The sequence below is a fragment of the Haliotis rufescens genome, unplaced genomic scaffold (genome assembly GCF_023055435.1).
Source record: "Haliotis rufescens isolate VD_foot unplaced genomic scaffold, xgHalRufe1.0.p SCAF_6, whole genome shotgun sequence".
NCBI classification, from domain to species: Eukaryota; Metazoa; Mollusca; class Gastropoda; order Lepetellida; family Haliotidae; genus Haliotis; species Haliotis rufescens.
Window position 1 is genome coordinate 32051509 of NW_025964334.1, and position 21852 is coordinate 32073360.

At 39.2% G+C, this 21852-nt stretch overlaps 1 protein-coding gene across 1 annotated transcript in view; it reads right to left on the bottom strand.

Moving 5' to 3' along the window:
- Positions 1-1081: 1081 nt before the first annotated feature.
- The window catches only part of LOC124119323 (RNA polymerase-associated protein CTR9 homolog), a 46618-nt gene continuing 25847 nt past the window's right edge, over positions 1082-21852 (bottom strand). The window contains exons 17-25 of the mRNA XM_046481808.2: positions 8798-8946; positions 8128-8244; positions 7797-7942; positions 7210-7281; positions 6067-6202; positions 5510-5641; positions 4896-5044; positions 3662-3904; positions 1082-2971 (exon numbers count right to left, since the gene is read on the bottom strand). Coding sequence (XP_046337764.1) covers positions 2383-2971; positions 3662-3904; positions 4896-5044; positions 5510-5641; positions 6067-6202; positions 7210-7281; positions 7797-7942; positions 8128-8244; positions 8798-8946 — 1733 coding nt within the window. The 3' untranslated portion in view covers positions 1082-2382. The remainder of the gene's footprint in view (positions 2972-3661; positions 3905-4895; positions 5045-5509; positions 5642-6066; positions 6203-7209; positions 7282-7796; positions 7943-8127; positions 8245-8797; positions 8947-21852) is intronic.

Here is a 21852-nt window from a genome sequence, read left to right on the forward strand (position 1 = left end):
AGTCTTGTTAAACCTGGAACACAAGTGATGTCTCAGGACAGTAGGATAACATCTTCCCGAGGCAAGGGAGTTAACTGACTTTAAAAGTCCAGTTTCATCCCTTGCCGAACTAGGCTGGAATTCCTGGGCTCTATCGTAGCGCCACCAGTGGCTATTACGAGTTAGGTCCCTTCTGAGCCTCTCCTTTAGACCAATCAGATTCGACCTCTCGTATCACTTGCATTTGCTTGAAACAAAACAGTGGCACCCAGTCAAGACGATCTGATCGATAATCAAGGTCTATGTTTTGATAAAACGGGTCTTACATCGCGCAATGCGTGAGCACCTTGATTAAAAACATGAAAAGACTTGGAAAATATCTGTTGACAACGAGTTGGCGGTGCACATGCTTTGCAAATCCTGCAATCGACCGAAATCTGCAGGACAGTTTGCGAACCGGATTTCGATTTCGATGCACGATTTTGATTGGACTATGCATAGACTCGTTAGTCCAGCCAAAATGTAACTCCATAATACCAGCCTAGTTCGGCAAGGGTGGAAACTGGACTTTTATAATCAGTTAACTCCCTTGCCTTGGGAAGATGGTAGGATAAGGGATGGATGGAAATAACTGGATGGCATGAAAGGAGGATTAAAGTGTTAAGGGCTTAAGTAAGTATTGTCTGACATGGAAATTTATGATCTTATTTAGGTAAGAACACATAGGAATGCAATATCAATGAAATGACAATAAATTTTTGGTCATGTATCAGACTTCCCTAAGTCAGTAACATGAACATGAACATTTCAAAGTGACAAGACAGCAGGTTACGGCCCATAGTGTGGAAATATTGGGCACTTGACCACTTAGACTCACAAAAGCACAGCATGTTCAACCGTGCCAGAATCAAGCACAAAAATATAAACATGACAAAATATAAACATGAATAGATTCCCCAAAATTCACCAGTCATCTCTTTAATCGCCATAAGATAGCTTAAGCAGCCCACCAAACAATTCACAGATGAACTATTTTTTATTTGACTTTCTCCCATTGTTGTGATGGAAAATAATAACGAAGACAAAAATGACAAAGGCAAACTGTAGTAGACCAAAGTTTATTGAAATGAAAACGTATAGCAAATTTATCAACAGGTACAAATCAGATGCTGTCGGATATCAAAATCAACATATGAAGGTACCTTGACTGGATAGATGTACATGAAGTTGGTGAGTAGGATTTTCACTGAAGCAATATTATGGAGGGGACACCAAGGCTTCAATTGGCTTCAATCATGTACCAATGGGGTATAAAATCCATACAATCCCATACCAGTACTTAGCATACTGGACAGTGGCTGTTATGTAAGTCATTGGTTCAACATGACCTTCTACAGACAGATATCATCACCACCCATCTGAGAACATACAAAAGTATCTGCTCCCTGGTCAACACAAACATTTACCAAACTTGTCTGGTACTGTCACGTCAATGCTTAGATCAAAGAGCTGTCACAATGCTGAGGACTTTTACTGATTTTTTAGATTATTACAAAGATTTGATTTTCGATACTTCACCACCAGTAATGGTGCAATGGTTGCAACATGTACCTTTCATTCTGGAAACTATGACTTTGCCATGTTGATATCTCATGACAATTGTGAAGAACTTCCACAATAATGCATTTCATTAACAGTATATCACTGCATCCTGTAAATAACCAACAAAACCAGTGGTTGATAGAAAGGGCAAGCTTACAATCCATCAGGATAAGATCACACACAATGAACACTGTGACAACCTGATTTAACAGACTCTTATAGCAAGAGAGTTACTGTAGACTATTTTCTGCCCCAGAATGCACATGTGTAGACAAGCATGGAGTACTTGACACCTATTGTGCACCTTGCATGGCAATGTTTATCAAACCAGTTGACATCCTTATTAACATAAGAAACATATCCTGAACATACCCCGTATCTTTTGTAACTACATTGTATTTACATAATGAAAAAGAGATGATGTTGATATTACATGCATCTTATCATTGCTAATATACATTAAAAATAATTAGCAAAATGGATTTGTGTTGTCAGCGCATAGAGAATAAAAATAATTACTGTCATCAATTTACACTTTTTACTGACCATGCTGACAATGACATGAAATTAATTTCATGATTATTTCCACATTTCACATACATTTATAGGGAAATAAACAGTCAGCATGTGATATCTATTGAAAATGTGCATCAAACCCTCAGTTATATGTGAGGTAATTTTCAGTGATGACCAATATAATCAAAACAGAGAAGCAAAAAGAAAATGTATAGAAATGTCCAGTACAAATTGTCTTGTACCTCTGTACAATGTGATTTGTGATGGAGCAAACTGTTTTCCTTCTCAGTTGCTCTCATTGCCACTGCCAGACTTGTTCCCTCGGGACTCATTCCCAGATTCTCCCCCGGACTTGACACTCCTTTCATCACCGCTCCCTCTTCTTGAACCCTTCTCTGATCCTGAGCCAGACCTAGAGCCAGACCTTGATCTTGATCTCGAACGTGACCTTGAGCCTGATCTAGATCTGGATCCAGATCGTGACCTAGATCCTGATTTTGAGCGTGATCGTGACCTTGAACCAGATCTTGATCTAGATCTCGACCCAGATCTCGATCTAGATCTCGACCCAGATCGTGACCTAGACCCTGATCTTGACCTAGATCCTGATCGCGATCTGGATCCAGACCGTGATCTTGACCCAGACTTAGAGCGAGAACGTGACCTTGATCGTGAACCAGAGCCTGACCTGGAACCCGAACGTGACCGTGATCGTGACCTTGATCCAGAACCTGACCTTGACCTAGAGCCAGATCTTGATCTGGACCTGGACCTGGACCTATCGGATCCAGATCCTGACTTGCGTCCTCCACCACTGTCACTGTCAGAAAGAATGCGTCTTCTCTTTCCACCACCACCACCACTACCACTGCCACTGTCAAAGGGAAAAGAAAATTATCCCAAGATGTTGCAGACAAATTTCATATTTCTCTTAAAGAATAGTACACATCATGATGTTTTTTCTTCTTCACAATGACACAATGCAAACAATATCATTCTAGAGGTACAGGTATTTATCATCCTCGTTCCCTAGCATTATACAAAAGTCAATATTTACCCTGTTTACCCCAGCCTGTTGATTTTGTGACAGAAAAAAGAAATGTAGCATGGTGTATGTATTGTATTTGCTGATCGTTTCATCAGATATACCAGTGTTTCTGGTTTTACACCATATATACTGATGTAAGTTTTCTTGCTTGAGTAAATGATTCAGTTGTATACCCCTTTCAACAGTTTGTCAGTTCTATATGTGTTGTGTGAGCTTACTGTATGGTGTAGGTCATAAATGTTTACCATGGTTACATGCTGTCCTTGTTTAAAAACTCTTTTAAAGATCTAGATATTGGTTAGTCTTCACACTGGTAAAGATGTACATTTTGGTTTATCATATGAAGTCTTATTGACTGTCAACTCATCAAAACAAAAAGTGAGCTTTAGTTTTCAACTGATCTATCAAACTTACCCATTACACTCAAATTGTGTATTATGACACATATCATATCGAGGCATATATCGCATAGTGACGTTAAAGCATCGTTTCAGCCCTAATATTAAGACAACTAACCTGTCATCGATCTGGAGTTTCTTGCCCCCATCAGAATCAGAGCCTTCACTTGAGGAGATTATGGCCTTTGAGACAATCTTCCTCCTCTGTTTGGCTGTCAACCCATCTTCATCTTCATCCACCCTCTTCTTCTTGTCCTTCCTCTTGGACTCCTTGGGATCTCTTTGCTTCCTCTTCCTTGGCTTGCGTTCCTTCTTGCCTCCCTCATCACCAGAATCATCAGTGTCTCTGTTGTGTTTGGATCTGAAATTAATGGCATGTTGACATTTAAGATGACTTTTACAACATGTATCAGCTATACCACTGATCTGGCAATATCAGTTATGAGATGTTAGCTATAACCATGTGGCTCTTGCAACAAGTATGATGTATAAGATATACCACTATGTCTGGCTCTTACAACAAGCATGTGATATCAGCAGAACTCATGTGGCTCTTGCAACAAGCATGATGTATTAGATATACCTCTGTGTCTGGCTCTTACAACAAACATGAGGTATCAGCCATACCACTATGTCTGGCTCTTACAACAAGCATGTGATATCAACTGAACTCATGTGGCTCTTGCAACAAGCATGATGTATTAGATATACCTCTGTGTCTGGCTCTTACAACAAACATGAGGTATCAGCCATACCACTATGTCTGGCTCTTACAACAAGCATGTGATATCAACTGAACTCATGTGGCTCTTGCAACAAGCATGAAGTAATAGATATATCTCTGTGTCTGGCCCTTGCAACAATCATTGGGTGTCAGCTGTACCTCTTTGTTTGGCTCTTACAACAAGCATGAGGTACCAGCTGTGTTGGATGGACTAAGCTGTGTTTACAATATCAGCATCAATTAATGTCAGTGACATTTGGTGCATTGCCATGCGTAATCATAGATTGTTTATTTGTTTGTTTGTTGTTTAACGCCGCACTGAGCAGTATTCCAGCTATATGACGGCAGTCTGTAAATAATCGAGTCTCAACCAGACAATCCAGTGACTGATGTAATTTGGATACGATGACATGCATCAGCGAGTTAGGCCACACGATCCCATTAGTCGCCTCTTACGGCAAGCATGGGTTGCTGAAGACCTATTCCACCTCGGATCTTCACAAGTAGAGCCAATTAAATCACCATTCAAATACCATCCTAAACATCCTGAACATATTGATCCCATTTTGTCCTTTTTTAGAATAGAACAGGATGGTGATCTGGACAATGAACAAAAGTTCTTCCTCACCTTCTCTTGTTCTTCTTCTTCCTCCTATTCTCCTGGTCCTCTTCTCCCTCCGAGCCACTGCTAGCATGTCGCTTCTTCTTCTTCTTGCGGGGCATTTCATCCTCACTTCCATCCGAGATGATGTCTCCATCATAATTCCTCTTTGATTTCTACAGAGCATAGATGAGATTTTATAACTTGGAAAATTTGAACATTAGCTGGGGACTGTAATGAAGAATATAATGGGTGAGGTCATCAAAATATGATTTAGTCGTAAGACCAATCCTAACGGCTCACCTATTCCCCTATAATAATGACCAGTCCCTAACAAGGACTCAATTAAGGCACTTAGTTACAGCCTGGTAGTATCATTTAACCCTGTCAGGAAGGATTTATCAGGTTTAACATACAGTTTTAGAAATAAAAGCAATTCCTGAGGTCCTTGAGGATTCTTGCCATAGTACTTAAAGTTAGGTACACATTAATTTTTTTATTTTTAACAACTAATGTTAAACAAGATCCCTTGATTGTCATAATTAATTTCGACAACTACTACAATTAATGAGTTATTTACCTCCATACTCTAGCTACCATACTGTATCATGGACATGGTGAAGACATCAAGAGTTACCTACCCTGCCTCCGCTTTTCTTTGGTTTTTCTTCCATCTCTGGTTCTTTAGCAATCTTCTTTGCCTTCTCCACAAACACAGCTCTCTGTTCAAACAGGCGACGCTCCACCTCCTCACGCATCCGCTGCTTCTCATCCTGGAAACATACCACAAGGCAGCTAAGTCACAATGTAACATTATTAGAGATCTACCAATCAGAAACAATTATCCTAAATTATTTTCTCGAAATATAGTAACAAACTATGTAATGTACATGATGTAGTTTATCTGACTCGTTTCATGTTTTTCGCATTTACAAATTCAGAATACAGAAAACCTTGTTACTCTGGACAACCCCCAGTGAACATATCCAGGTTCACAAACTTCTGGATTAAAAATTAGGGTACTGAGTAATATGCTCTTATTTCTATATCAGTGTTCCTAACTACATCAACAGGGATGGTTCCTCTTATGATGTCTTTCCTAACAGGGTAACATAGTCCCAAAAAGAAGCATAATAATATCTGCATGCTTCATAACCCAACCACAGTGTGGCTGGCCTGAAAGCAGTTGTTGACATACCTCCTCCTGCCTCTGTCGGAGTCTAAGGGCCTCTCGGTCTTCCTCCTGCTTTTTCCTCAAGTCTCTCTCTTCCTCATCAATCTTCCTCGCCCGGGCCACATGGTACTGAGCCTGACTCAGCAGATCAGAGCATTGTCTGGAAGTATCACACACAAACTTTAGCCTTTGCAGGATTTTTGATGCCTCCAACTTAATACATAAAGATTGACTGGGGTTCTACTGCAAAGCCACTATTGCCAGTTCTATCTCAGCAATCTGCTAAGAATGAGCGAGTTCTTTTTAGCTACAGTAAACATTATTCCAGCCTAAAAATAAGGCAACCTAAAAATATTTGAATCTAGGACAGGCAAATCATTGGTAGATAGCATGAGCAACAATGTATGTCTTTAGGGTACGATGACACACATCACACATTGTGAACACCAGATTCCCATTTAACATGGGATGCTTCGGATGTAGTCTGACCTTTATTCCTCTATGGGTCAAATGTTATCCACACATCAGCAGGGTTCATGACACATCTTCCAAAAGATGGTCTTAAGGAGCCGGCATTAGACACAAAAATGTCTCTCTTTTTTTTCATCTCAATAGCCTTATCCATCAGCATGTCCATTCATTGCCCAGACTCACCATCATCTAAGAATGTTTCTTTCAGGTAGGGTTGATAAATCTAACAACCAGTTACCTGTCTGACATATATACTGCTCAGGAAAAAGGTATTATCAATGAAAATATTTCTGTCCTGACAAGTAATGAACAGTATGTCTTGCAGAACAACCCCAAAAATTTGAATTGAATGTTAAAGCAGCCATTTTGGCATGTTTGTATTATATTGTTTAAAGCCAAACTCCAATATTCCAGTGATATGACAGCATATTATGTGGACATTTAAACCAGTGATTGATATTAGGAGCAACAATCAACACCGTCAGGGTACGATGAAAAAAAAAAATCAACCAAGTCACAGAGCCTTACAACCCATTCCATCTAGTCGCCTTGTATGACAAGCATAGATTGCTGGGGACCTATACTATTCAGGAATACCCATGGGGTCCTTTAGGCCTGATCACACGTTCTGTCTCAGGTAAACGTGGGTTGCTAGTTCACCAGGGATGTAAGACCCATGTAACCATCTTGACTCACCTGGCCTCAGCAGCAGCCTGGTTCAAATCGAACTTCATCCTGTCTCCGAACTGACCAAGGTAGCTGAAATATCTGCAAGCAAAAGCATTTCATGTGAAGAGATTGAGTCACTTTGATGTTAAGTACAAACACACGGCATTAACCAAGTCACCAAGCCTTCCCACCTGTTCTACCCAGTCACCACTGAAAACAAGTACCGTATTCGACGTAATAAGCGCCCCGATCTCATAAGCGCCCACGGCGATATTTGCTAATATATTGGCATAGATAAAGGAGACAACTCTTTATAAAAAATATTGCTGCTAATTTAGTTTGTTCTGAATCACAACAATTTCTGTATAGAACCAAGGATTTGTTTTTGTTTGACAGTTGTTAAACACAACGATCAGCAATATTCCAGCTGTATGACCTGGTCAATATTAAGCCAGAAAATAATTTATTCTGGACCAGACAAACCAGTGACTGATGTCAGGAGCAACGTCCCCACATGGTAGGATAACACGCAATCAACCAAGTCTCCTGAGTTTGACCAACTAATCCATTTATACCATAAGTTTGTTTGCTGGGGACCAGGTTCGGAGTCCTACCTGTGAGCCAGCTCCAGGTCACGGACAGCACTGAGTACAGTCTTGAGGTTGCTCTTCTCATCCTTGAGGATCTGTGTTGCCAGCCTCTGTTGCACCAGGGAGATGTTGAACAGTAAGACTGTGTCGTGGGGAGCCACATGGCGAGCCTGAACAAACAAATACAAGGTAGTGTTAATTGCTGTTTAGCAGTGTAACTACAAATAAACATCTAATGCTCAATGTGAAACAAGACATGACATGACCATGGTCCATTATTTCTTTTTCTGCTTTAAAGATCTGAAGATGTAAAGGCAGATACTATGACAAGGCGGTCTCTGTTACAACATCTTACCTTCAAGAGCACCTGTTTACATTCTGCCAGTTTCCCACACTTGAAGTAGGCTCGGGCAAGGTACACCATCACTTCTACATTGTGGTGTTTGAAGAACTTTTTCAGTGCATTCTCGTACTGAAAGAAACAGTTGCACTTCAACACACAGGTATATAACAAGTATTTCATCAGGGATTCATCTTTATCCATTATTTTGAAACATTTGGGATAAACCAAATTATTTCCACTTAATACAAGTTATGGTAAAACTAAATGAGCTGAAGCTATCAATATGAGGTATGTGGAAGTGAACCAGCCTATCTTTTTAACCATCCATAAATGCTGTATTGTATATCATTCAAATTGTGGCCCTTAGTATAGAGAGAGTTTGCATCATCCCTGAAGTTCCGTCTCACTAGCCCCCTGTTGTTACAAGACATAACTGAGTACCAGTATCCCCCTGTCAGGCTGTGCTGTTCCATAGGATCACCCCCTCTGCTTGTCTGACCCCCTCTGCTTGTCTGACCCTATCTGCTCTTAATGAACTCTGTGGGATGGGGTTAACAGGGGTGAAGTCACAGTTTGTTTCTTTCTTTCTTTCTTGCTTAACGCAGCACTTGGGATATGCTGACATATAGAGACACTTGCATCTTTATACAATTTCATGCTTTACAGTTTAGTCTGTCCTCACCATCTGCACTGCGGCCACATACTGCTTCTGCTCCACATAGATGTGAGCGATGTTAAGCCACACGTCACAGAAGTCGGCCGTGGCCTCGCGGACCTGAGCGAACACATCCCGAGACTCGTTGATACAGCCCTTGTGTGCCAGCACACAGCCTGAAACACAAACAATATCATAAGCACAATCAAGTTAATTAAAAAAAATGAGTGAATATGGTTTTACGTTGTGCTCAGAAATATTCCAGCCTTGTCATGGGAACCTGTAAACAATCAATCCGGGCCAGTGGTTGGTATTATAATCAATGTGCCTTGCTGTTGGGTTGGTTGGTTTGTTGCCATACACAGAAATATTCCAGCTATAATAGTATATGACAGCGGTCTGTAATTAATCGAGCCTGGACTAGACAATCCAGTGATTAATATCATGAGTATCGATCCACGCAATTGGGACCGATGACATGTATAAACCAAGTCAGCGAGCCTGACCACCCGATCCCGTTAGTCGCCTTTTACGACAAGCATGGGTTGCTGAACCTTGCTGTTGGGATACGATGACACACAATCTAACAGGTCACTGAGACTGACCATTTAGTTGCCTCTGACATGCAAGAGCATGCTGGGGACCTGCTCAAATCTGCTCAACAAGACATAAAGATATGGTGTAATGTCCCTGTTCATGAGGCAATCTTATTATTACCAGTCAAGTAAAGCAAAGCTTGATTCATCAAAATCATCAGTTTAATCGACTTGTAGTTGGCTGATTTCTAAGATGTCTAAAATAGATGATTTAGGGGGATTTCTAAAGATCAAACTTATTTTAATAGTACACAATGTAGAGCTCTTCATATAGCCTTGCAAAATTAGTCATTATAGGCCGAAGATCAAATCAAGTTAACTTTCCTTTGATCTAGGAAGCTGAGTAAAAGGAGCCAATATGTATTTAGTGTATGTAATGAAAATGATGACAAAACACAAATTGGGACAAGTAGACAAAAAGAAAGTAGACTGCACGGTGTACACACAATCATGGAAATATGGTGAAGGTTCTGTAACTGGTTAGGATTTTTCATACCCTCATTCTTGAAGACAAAATTATTTTTTAATTGATCATCAGCTATTTGCCTCCAAGTACTGATCAATCATGATCAATGTTAATGATTCCCAACACAACTGATTCTTGTCAAAAGAGCATTCAAATATGGTTGGTTTGTTGTTTTACGCCGCACTCAGCAATATTCCAGCTTTATGACGGCGGTCTGTAAATAATCGAGTCTGGACCAGACAATCAAGTGTTTGATATCATGAGCATCGATCCACGCAATTGGGATCAATGATATGCTTCAACCAAGTCAGCGAGCCTGACCACCCGATCCCACTAGTCACCTTTTACAACATGGCTTCCTGGACACACCAAATGTACTATTAACAATGCTTTGCCAAGAACTCAGTACTACTCAGCAATTGTAACCAATTGGGGTTCACCCTCTTTGTATAAATACCAACTGTGAAAATAAACTTTTTAATTTTATACATCATTTATGTATTATTTGGTAAATAACTTTTTATGTTTAGCCTTAAAACAATAATTCGACTAAAAGCAAAATACTTTCTTCTTATCCCAAATAATACAAGACAACAGTCATCTTATTCCACAGATACATTTCAATGAACCAACTGCCACGAATCTTAAACAAACTATCCTTGATGAAATTATTCACTGTATCCCTATACACTTAATCCTTTAAACCAACATCTTTCCTGAGAGCCTGATTGTGCCGAAGCCATTCTGACCAGTGTTTTCACAGAGCCCTCTCAATCATCACCAACCTCAGAGCCAAATGATTAATCCTTTACAACAACATCATCTGTACAAGTCAAACAGTACTGGCTTCTGTGGTCATCAGGATAACAATTAACATCAAACTAATCAAAGAAGGATTAACATTTTTAATGAACACATCACTTATAAGATCAAAGAGTATATATAGAGTAAAGAAAAAAAAACAAATCCTGGTCATGGGTATAAAAACCAGCACAAACCAATGTCTCATCAGTTCTTGCAACTACAAGCTCAAGTCAGTTCTCAAGTGTTTCAGTAGTAGCATATTCAGTCAATACAAGATGGCCTTTGTACCAAGCGATGGTCTGTCGCCTGCTGCCCTCTCTGTGTACGATCTCCTGGAGCTTCCCACATTTTCAGAAGGTGAGTCTCAGTCAATGTGTCAGTTAACAGCTAAATGAAGCAACTCAGTCCATTCTCCAACCAGTCCAACCACTTAATTTCAACCAGCTTCATATATAGACATACACCAGCCTTTGAAATTAAGGGGCGTCTTTGAGAATTCCAAGCACCTTACAGTTTTAATGGAAGGACCAGTTGAAGTCCATGTTCTCTTGAACACTTTACATAAACCAACATACATAGAAAAAACATAAATAAATGATTCATCATGTTCATCATATATGTTTTTTTTGTATTGTAGTTCCTATCTTCGGACAGCAATCTCCACCACCAACCTACCCCAGTCAGGACCTGATGACAGACAACAGAACCAACCAGTCCCTGCTGTTCCTGAATGATCCGGTCTCACCACCTTACCAGCAGCATTACATCCCTGCTGCCCAGATCACTCCGCCATCAGTCACCTTCCCACCTAGTCCAGACCTTCAGGTCCCACCCTGCTCCGCCCAGATGCCCCATCAACCCTTCTTCTCGGACCTCCGTCGGATGATAGCTTCTGAATGCAGTTCTACATCCCTCATCCCCAGCAGCCTCTTCCAGACCATGATACCGAGTTGGCAACAAGATGTGTCATCACGAGAAATGTCAATTCTTGCAAGGTATGTTACATCATTGGCTATTTTTGTAGTGTTCTATTGTCTTCAGTTCTATTTTAGTCAGCTCATGGGATGCTGCCCAAGAAACCCCACTGTTGTGAATAACCCTTGAATATTCTTGAATATATGTATCTCACGGTTTCATTATTTGCAGGTTTCGCCGTCTGGAATCAAGTGCTGAACATCAGGTCAAGGAGTTATCCAGGCTGTTCCATCATCACTCTGCAAGCATCGAGATAGAGCGAGTCCAGATGCTGTCTTCAGGTGCTACTCAAGATTACAGGGACTGGCTCAACAACCAGTTTGACCAACAAAGACACCAGGTATGAAGATTAAAAAGATATTCCATCCTCTCCCGGCATAGAGAAGCCTATTCCATTCTCTGTAAACTGCAAAGTCCTAAAATAATTTAGATGACACAAGTGATGCATTTCTAACCTATTCTTCATAATTTGCTTCCAGGTCATGGACAGAGTAGAGAAGAGCCTGCGGCTTCTTGAGGACAAGACTCAGCTAGAGAAGAGAGACCAAGATTTCACATCAGGTGTTCGCCGACGCGCTCCCCTCTCTCGGCGTGCCATCAAACTGATGGAGGCGTGGTACCAAACCCATCAAGATCATCCTTACCCATCTGCAACAGTCACTGAGGCCCTGGCCCGTTCTGGAGATGTCACCACTGAGCAAGTCAGGAAGTGGTTTGCCAACAAGCGTATCCGCAATTGCAACACTCGATCCCTCACTGAGATTGCCAAGAGGAAGCACCAGGCCAAGTTCTCAATCAAGTCCTCAAGCATAGCTTGTTCTCTACAGTATGGACAACTATACAATACATCTGAGACTGCTGAAATCTGATACAAGTGCTATTTAGATGACCACACCAACAGTGCTAAAAGTTGTGAGAACCCACTGACCTTGATGACACTTACTTCTTTCATGACACGTGAGATTGCCCATGTCGGTATTCAACTGTGATACATTTGCAAGTGCTATACAAATAGATTCACCACAGGTGCTATTGGTCGTGAGAATCAACTGGTCATGCTGACAGTTTGATGACATTGATGTATGCTATTGTCAACCTGCAACTGTGTTAAATCAAGTGCTATGTTAAACACTCTTTGTGAATGGGATATTTGCTTTGGCCAATCTGTACATGAACCACCATGTTAATGCTGATACAGTTGGCAAAGCAGGACATGAACATTGACACACTTCTTACACAATTAGTGCTATTGTTGAGATGTATGACTTGTTATGTTGGCTGAAAATAAACCATTGAACCTTCCAAAATATCTTCTTATCTCTGAGACACACAGCTGTTTAACAACACTGCACTGATGAATTCCAAGCATACATTGCGCCACATCAATTTTGTTGCTTACTTGTCAAAAATGGTAATAGAAAGAAAAGGTTAATAGTTTTTCCTGAAACATGATAAGATGAGTTAAGCCATGCTCTGAAAATCAAATACCATCGACAATCACTACTTCATGAATAGCCACATTTTTACTGCACATGTGCCAGTGGGTGTAAAGAAGAGACAACAGTATCATTGCTTCTTGTAGCCTCATACTGCATAAATTCTATAAACACAATATATGTTATGTTTCAACAAATTCACATTCTGTTTGACTTCTTTCTTTCTTACTGTTAAATTTATACAATATATGGATTCCCCCCCCCCCGACATACAAGAGGACAGTCACATGGCTAAAACCTCCATTCATAAGCATATGACCAAAATGTATTGCCATTCATGTGTTCTTCACAAGTCTATACTCCAGAAATGATGGAACATTGACTACTTTCACATTCCATGGAAACCGCTGGGAATTCCTATTATACAAAACTGTTGTTTGTGATCATAAAGACACATTAATCTTGTTATTATGGTCAATGCATACCCATTTTATCCTCCCTACAACCCTTCAACCACATCCAGGTCACAAAATGTGTCTTCTCTTTTCAAAATTAAACATGCAGATTAACTAGCTTTTAGCACCAATATGTTGCTGTCTACAAGTGCTTCAAGTAATACAGGAATAATTTATCCTCCAGTCTCACTAAAGTCAGATATTTCATTCCATTACATTATCTATCTGCACGAAGATCTGGGGACAACCCCATCAAAGATCAGTCAGATGAACCCTCTAAAAAGTCAATCAGTATCAGCGCTTTTAAATTCTGTTATCCTGTTGGCAAATATTCAATAACAGCCTATCCTGTTTATGAAAATATTTTCAAAGAATGGCCGATCCTGTTTATGAAAGTATACTCAATATATGGCCTATCATGTTTAAGAGCAAATATTTAATAAATGGCTTATCCTGTTTGTGAGCTAATATTCAAAAGAATGTCCTATCATGTTTATGAAAATATACTCAATAAATGACCTATATGAGCAAATATTCAATAAACGGTCAATCACGTTTATAAGGACATCATCATGAAAATCATAGTTTGATGTACAACTTAATACCTGACATATGATCTCATATTTTGCACAATGTGAAGCAATTAGGAATATCTCAGGATACTTGGTGTCTAAAATTAGTACAATACAAAAATAGCAATCAACATTTGCATCATTCACTGTATTCTTTAGTCAAAAATATATAATCCTTCACTTTGCATCAACTGAACTTCAAATCTGTAAACCTGACTATATCCAACTATGTGACAATGCCTGTGATGGTTTACTCACACCATGCAGTACATAGGAAAAAATCACTTTGATTAAAGTATGATGCATCTGACAGTTACGCCAACAACTAATCAAAATAAAATACTTCACTTCATCGTACTAGCAGAATTTGTAGAAAACTAGAAAACTATTGTAGTGATTCCACCACCAACATCATCATGTTTGTCATCTCTGGGTTCATTAATTTGTCTCCACATCCTCATTATCAACAGACACAATATGAATGATATACTATATGGTAATGATGGCAAGTCTGACAGAAGTATATCCATTGTTCAGTCCATGCAACACAGCATCAATGTACCAAGCTGATTTCAGTATTAATTTCCTCATCTGGACAAAGTCTGACTGTCCACCATTACTTTCCAGGAATGTACTTCATTAATGTGTCACAGAGCAACCACAAAGATGCTTAGGGTGACCTTTGAGTGCAATTGTATCAAATACGAGAATGAGTAAAGCAATTGTGTTATTGGAACATTTGTCATTTTTTTCTTGCAATCAATATGGCTTCAACATATTTTTTTCAAAATGAAAAATGACAATGAGTTGGTAAACATAAACATGATAAACATGGTAAAAAAAACTTATTTCGATACCTCTTCCTTACAAAATTAATTAAACATTGACAAGCGACCGCTTTAACCACAAGGCTACCCCACCGCCCACCCATTTAACCATCAAGTAAAGTTGGGTGTAACACCGTGTTCACGATTATTTCACTCAAATAGTGACATGCATTCATGTATGTTTGTGGCTGCTTGTACTAGTCCAGACTTATGCAGGGTTAATAGTGCTAGTCCAATGAGATACCATGCCACAGTTTAAAATGGATACCCACTGGGACACAGTATATGACTCCAGCCCAAATTATCCTTGTTTTATGCCCTTCATACATAGGACCAGACAGGGTAACAAAAAGTATCTTTTTTTATCATCTTTTGGAATTACGTGAGGATTGAGCCACCTACCTTCCATTCTCCACCTAGATATTAAACAAGCAGCTGAGAAAGTTAGAGCTAGACTATAAGCAGATGTAAGTTAGAAAGTTAATTCCTCAACCACCAGTTACATTGTGGGGAAGCACTTTGTCCAAGCTTATTCTTATATGTTTGTCCAGTATATCATGTTTACAAAAGTACACTTCACATTGCTTCATATAAATCATGATAATAAACATCTTAACAAAGTTTCGTCTATTACAAACGAATGAGCTCAAGATACATACTTATATCACAAACATTTCATTAATGATGATTTTAAACATGTATTTTGTGCTCTATCATACCTTCCTTTCTCGTCTGCATATATAATGCATTATGCTAGGTACACACTGTTATGATATACTTACTGCCAAAAGAAACGCAAATACCCTACATGTTGGATAAGATATGAAGACTTACTTATGTTCAAGAGATATTAGACTGGACGATGAACAAACGAACATACTGGTATGTTGTGTGAACTGATGCACATGACGCACCACATGTAACATCAAAGATCCATGACTCAAGATGCACCATTTGTCTCGTGCAGGATGAGAGTGTAAAGTTTGGAAATAATGTGCAGTTTATGTGATAAGAATAAAGACACTCTGTGGTAGCACTTGACTGACTGTTAGTTTTGTCATTAAGTGGTCCAATTGGAAACATCTCTTCTTAATGTAGATACTGCTCTATTTTTCAATGGTTTGTGTTTCGTTTGGCGTTGGGTATATAACTTCATTCTGAAGAGGCATATACAATGGCCAGGGCTGGCTAATCTACTTCCACATAGTGTTAATTTCACGTACCATTACTATTAGTATAACTATGATTTCATAATGTCTTGTTTGTTTGTTGTTTAGCGCCGCACTCAGCAACATTCCAGCGGTCTGTAAATAATCGGTCTTGACCAGACAATCCAGTGATTGACATCATAAGCATCGATCCACGCAATTGCGATATGATGACATGCATCAACCCAGTCAGCGAGCCTGACCACTCGATCCCATTAGTCACCTCTTACATCAAGCATGGGTTGCTGAAGACCAGTTCTAACCAAGATCTTCATGGCTGATTTCATCATTTACATGTATGTGCTTCATAAATGGTATTGTAAAATAGATCTTAATGAAGCCAAAGGACTACCATCTGCTTCATATATACATTTTATTTATTAATTTCATTCCACAGTTAATCATAACCATCCAGTAAATGTGTTAATTTATATAACACATAGAATTATGTAAAAATATGTAATTTCATAAAATGTAATGGCAGCCTGTGCAAATACTTTGAGTCTTCAAACACAAACTTGTCTCTTGGCAAACATGCTGTATATTCAACAGAATAAAGTAGTCTGTTTCCAAAAAAAATGAGGTTAGGCTAAAAAAGATAAGTCTTGGTTCTCAGGCACCGCCCACATCATCATTAAGTTCACAGCACATTTCATTTGATTGTACACAATTGTTTATTTGGTTACACAACTGTTTGGTCGATAACATACTAGTTTAATAAAATAAAAAAAAGACACTGCCCATCCGCATTATATTTTCATAAACCATTGCCTGAGAACCAATTCTTTTATTTTCTTTAAGCCTTACTTGCCCAAATTTGGCCCTTACCAATATTGTCACTTGATTTTAGTGTTATTATCATGAATAGATGGACTAATATTTCAGCACTCACGAGACGAAACAGAATTTGACAAGACTCTCTTTCAGATTAGTGGCTAAAGTCGCATACTGTAAAAGTGTTAATATATATGGACTGTCTCAAGGACAGTTAGCTATCCAAATGAAACAGTTATTTAATTAGACTGTAAAGGCTGAATTTCTGCAAGATAGCAAAAGCTTTTCTAATTTTTACTTTAATGTAAACCAACATAGTTCAAAAGCACAAACCCATCTACGCTAATTTCTGATTAATTACACCTGCATTAATCCCTTTGATCCCATGTCTCTGTGATTGGTTCTTGTGTTTTTGGTTTAAACACAATCAAGTCACCCATCAGCTTTAACAACATTGTTGAGTATCAACTGAAACAACAGCTGAGTATGTTCTCTAAACAGTTAAGCCTGACAAACAGCCAATCAGGGAATCACTGATTGAGTTTATACAATACTATCAATACACTGCTGGTAATACCACAGATCAAAGCATGGTCACAGCTTATCAACCAGCTTCATATATAGACATACACCAGCCTTTGAAATTAAGGGGCGTCTTTGAGAATTCCAAGCACCTTACAGTTTTAATGGAAGGACCAGTTGAAGTCCATGTTCTCTTGAACACTTTACATAAACCAACATACATAGAAAAAACATAAATAAATGATTCATCATGTTCATCATATATGTTTTTTTTGTATTGTAGTTCCTATCTTCGGACAGCAATCTCCACCACCAACCTACCCCAGTCAGGACCTGATGACAGACAACAGAACCAACCAGTCCCTGCTGTTCCTGAATGATCCGGTCTCACCACCTTACCAGCAGCATTACATCCCTGCTGCCCAGATCACTCCGCCATCAGTCACCTTCCCACCTAGTCCAGACCTTCAGGTCCCACCCTGCTCCGCCCAGATGCCCCATCAACCCTTCTTCTCGGACCTCCGTCGGATGATAGCTTCTGAATGCAGTTCTACATCCCTCATCCCCAGCAGCCTCTTCCAGACCATGATACCGAGTTGGCAACAAGATGTGTCATCACGAGAAATGTCAATTCTTGCAAGGTATGTTACATCATTGGCTATTTTTGTAGTGTTCTATTGTCTTCAGTTCTATTTTAGTCAGCTCATGGGATGCTGCCCAAGAAACCCCACTGTTGTGAATAACCCTTGAATATTCTTGAATATATGTATCTCACGGTTTCATTATTTGCAGGTTTCGCCGTCTGGAATCAAGTGCTGAACATCAGGTCAAGGAGTTATCCAGGCTGTTCCGTCATCACTCTGCAAGCATCGAGATAGAGCGAGTCCAGATGCTGTCTTCAGGTGCTACTCAAGATTACAGGGACTGGCTCAACAACCAGTTTGACCAACAAAGACACCAGGTATGAAGATTAAAAAGATATTCCATCCTCTCCCGGCATAGAGAAGCCTATTCCATTCTCTGTAAACTGCAAAGTCCTAAAATAATTTAGATGACACAAGTGATGCATTTCTAACCTATTCTTCATAATTTGCTTCCAGGTCATGGACAGAGTAGAGAAGAGCCTGCGGCTTCTTGAGGACAAGACTCAGCTAGAGAAGAGAGACCAAGATTTCACATCAGGTGTTCGCCGACGCGCTCCCCTCTCTCGGCGTGCCATCAAACTGATGGAGGCGTGGTACCAAACCCATCAAGATCATCCTTACCCATCTGCAACAGTCACTGAGGCCCTGGCCCGTTCTGGAGATGTCACCACTGAGCAAGTCAGGAAGTGGTTTGCCAACAAGCGTATCCGCAATTGCAACACTCGATCCCTCACTGAGATTGCCAAGAGGAAGCACCAGGCCAAGTTCTCAATCAAGTCCTCAAGCATAGCTTGTTCTCTACAGTATGGACAACTATACAATACATCTGAGACTGCTGAAATCTGATACAAGTGCTATTTAGATGACCACACCAACAGTGCTAAAAGTTGTGAGAACCCACTGACCTTGATGACACTTACTTCTTTCATGACACGTGAGATTGCCCATGTCGGTATTCAACTGTGATACATTTGCAAGTGCTATACAAATAGATTCACCACAGGTGCTATTGGTCGTGAGAATCAACTGGTCATGCTGACAGTTTGATGACATTGATGTATGCTATTGTCAACCTGCAACTGTGTTAAATCAAGTGCTATGTTAAACACTCTTTGTGAATGGGATATTTGCTTTGGCCAATCTGTACATGAACCACCATGTTAATGCTGATACAGTTGGCAAAGCAGGACATGAACATTGACACACTTCTTACACAATTAGTGCTATTGTTGAGATGTATGACTTGTTATGTTGGCTGAAAATAAACCATTGAACCTTCCAAAATATCTTCTTATCTCTGAGACACACAGCTGTTTAACAACACTGCACTGATGAATTCCAAGCATACATTGCGCCACATCAATTTTGTTGCTTACTTGTCAAAAATGGTAATAGAAAGAAAAGGTTAATAGTTTTTCCTGAAACATGATAAGATGAGTTAAGCCATGCTCTGAAAATCAAATACCATCGACAATCACTACTTCATGAATAGCGATCAACAGCCACATTTTTACTGCACATGTGCCAGTGGGTGTAAAGAAGAGACAACAGTATCATTGCTTCTTGTAGCCTCATACTGCATAAATTCTATAAACACAATATATGTTATGTTTCAACAAATTCACATTCTGTTTGACTTCTTTCTTTCTTACTGTTAAATTTATACAATATATGGATTCCCCCCCCCCCGACATACAAGAGGACAGTCACATGGCTAAAACCTCCATTCATAAGCATATGACCAAAACGTATTGCCATTCATGTGTTCTTCACAAGTCTATACTCCAGAAATGATGGAACATTGACTACTTTCACATTCCATGGAAACCGCTGGGAATTCCTATTATACAAAACTGTTGTTTGTGATCATAAAGACACATTAATCTTGTTATTATGGTCAATGCATACCCATTTTATCCTCCCTACAACCCTTCAACCACATCCAGGTCACAAAATGTGTCTTCTCTTTTCAAAATTAAACATGCAGATTAACTAGCTTTTAGCACCAATATGTTGCTGTCTACAAGTGCTTCAAGTAATACAGGAATAATTTATCCTCCAGTCTCACTAAAGTCAGATATTTCATTCCATTACATTATCTATCTGCACGAAGATCTGGGGACAACCCCATCAAAGATCAGTCAGATGAACCCTCTAAAAAGTCAATCAGTATCAGCGCTTTTAAATTCTGTTATCCTGTTGGCAAATATTCAATAACAGCCTATCCTGTTTATGAAAATATTTTCAAAGAATGGCCGATCCTGTTTATGAAAGTATACTCAATATATGGCCTATCATGTTTAAGAGCAAATATTTAATAAATGGCTTATCCTGTTTGTGAGCTAATATTCAAAAGAATGTCCTATCATGTTTATGAAAATATACTCAATAAATGACCTATATGAGCAAATATTCAATAAACGGTCAATCACGTTTATAAGGACATCATCATGAAAATCATAGTTTGATGTACAACTTAATACCTGACATATGATCTCATATTTTGCACAATGTGAAGCAATTAGGAATATCTCAGGATACTTGGTGTCTAAAATTAGTACAATACAAAAATAGCAATCAACATTTGCATCATTCACTGTATTCTTTAGTCAAAAATATATAATCCTTCACTTTGCATCAACTGAACTTCAAATCTGTAAACCTGACTATATCCAACTATGTGACAATGCCTGTGATGGTTTACTCACACCATGCAGTACATAGGAAAAAATCACTTTGATTAAAGTATGATGCATCTGACAGTTACGCCAACAACTAATCAAAATAAAATACTTCACTTCATCGTACTAGCAGAATTTGTAGAAAACTAGAAAACTATTGTAGTGATTCCACCACCAACATCATCATGTTTGTCATCTCTGGGTTCATTAATTTGTCTCCACATCCTCATTATCAACAGACACAATATGAATGATATACTATATGGTAATGATGGCAAGTCTGACAGAAGTATATCCATTGTTCAGTCCATGCAACACAGCATCAATGTACCAAGCTGATTTCAGTATTAATTTCCTCATCTGGACAAAGTCTGACTGTCCACCATTACTTTCCAGGAATGTACTTCATTAATGTGTCACAGAGCAACCACAAAGATGCTTAGGGTGACCTTTGAGTGCAATTGTATCAAATACGAGAATGAGTAAAGCAATTGTGTTATTGGAACATTTGTCATTTTTTTCTTGCAATCAATATGGCTTCAACATATTTTTTTCAAAATGAAAAATGACAATGAGTTGGTAAACATAAACATGATAAACATGGTAAAAAAAACTTATTTCGATACCTCTTCCTTACAAAATTAATTAAACATTGACAAGCGACCGCTTTAACCACAAGGCTACCCCACCGCCCACCCATTTAACCATCAAGTAAAGTTGGGTGTAACACCGTGTTCACGATTATTTCACTCAAATAGTGACATGCATTCATGTATGTTTGTGGCTGCTTGTACTAGTCCAGACTTATGCAGGGTTAATAGTGCTAGTCCAATGAGATACCATGCCACAGTTTAAAATGGATACCCACTGGGACACAGTATATGACTCCAGCCCAAATTATCCTTGTTTTATGCCCTTCATACATAGGACCAGACAGGGTAACAAAAAGTATCTTTTTTTATCATCTTTTGGAATTACGTGAGGATTGAGCCACCTACCTTCCATTCTCCACCTAGATATTAAACAAGCAGCTGAGAAAGTTAGAGCTAGACTATAAGCAGATGTAAGTTAGAAAGTTAATTCCTCAACCACCAGTTACATTGTGGGGAAGCACTTTGTCCA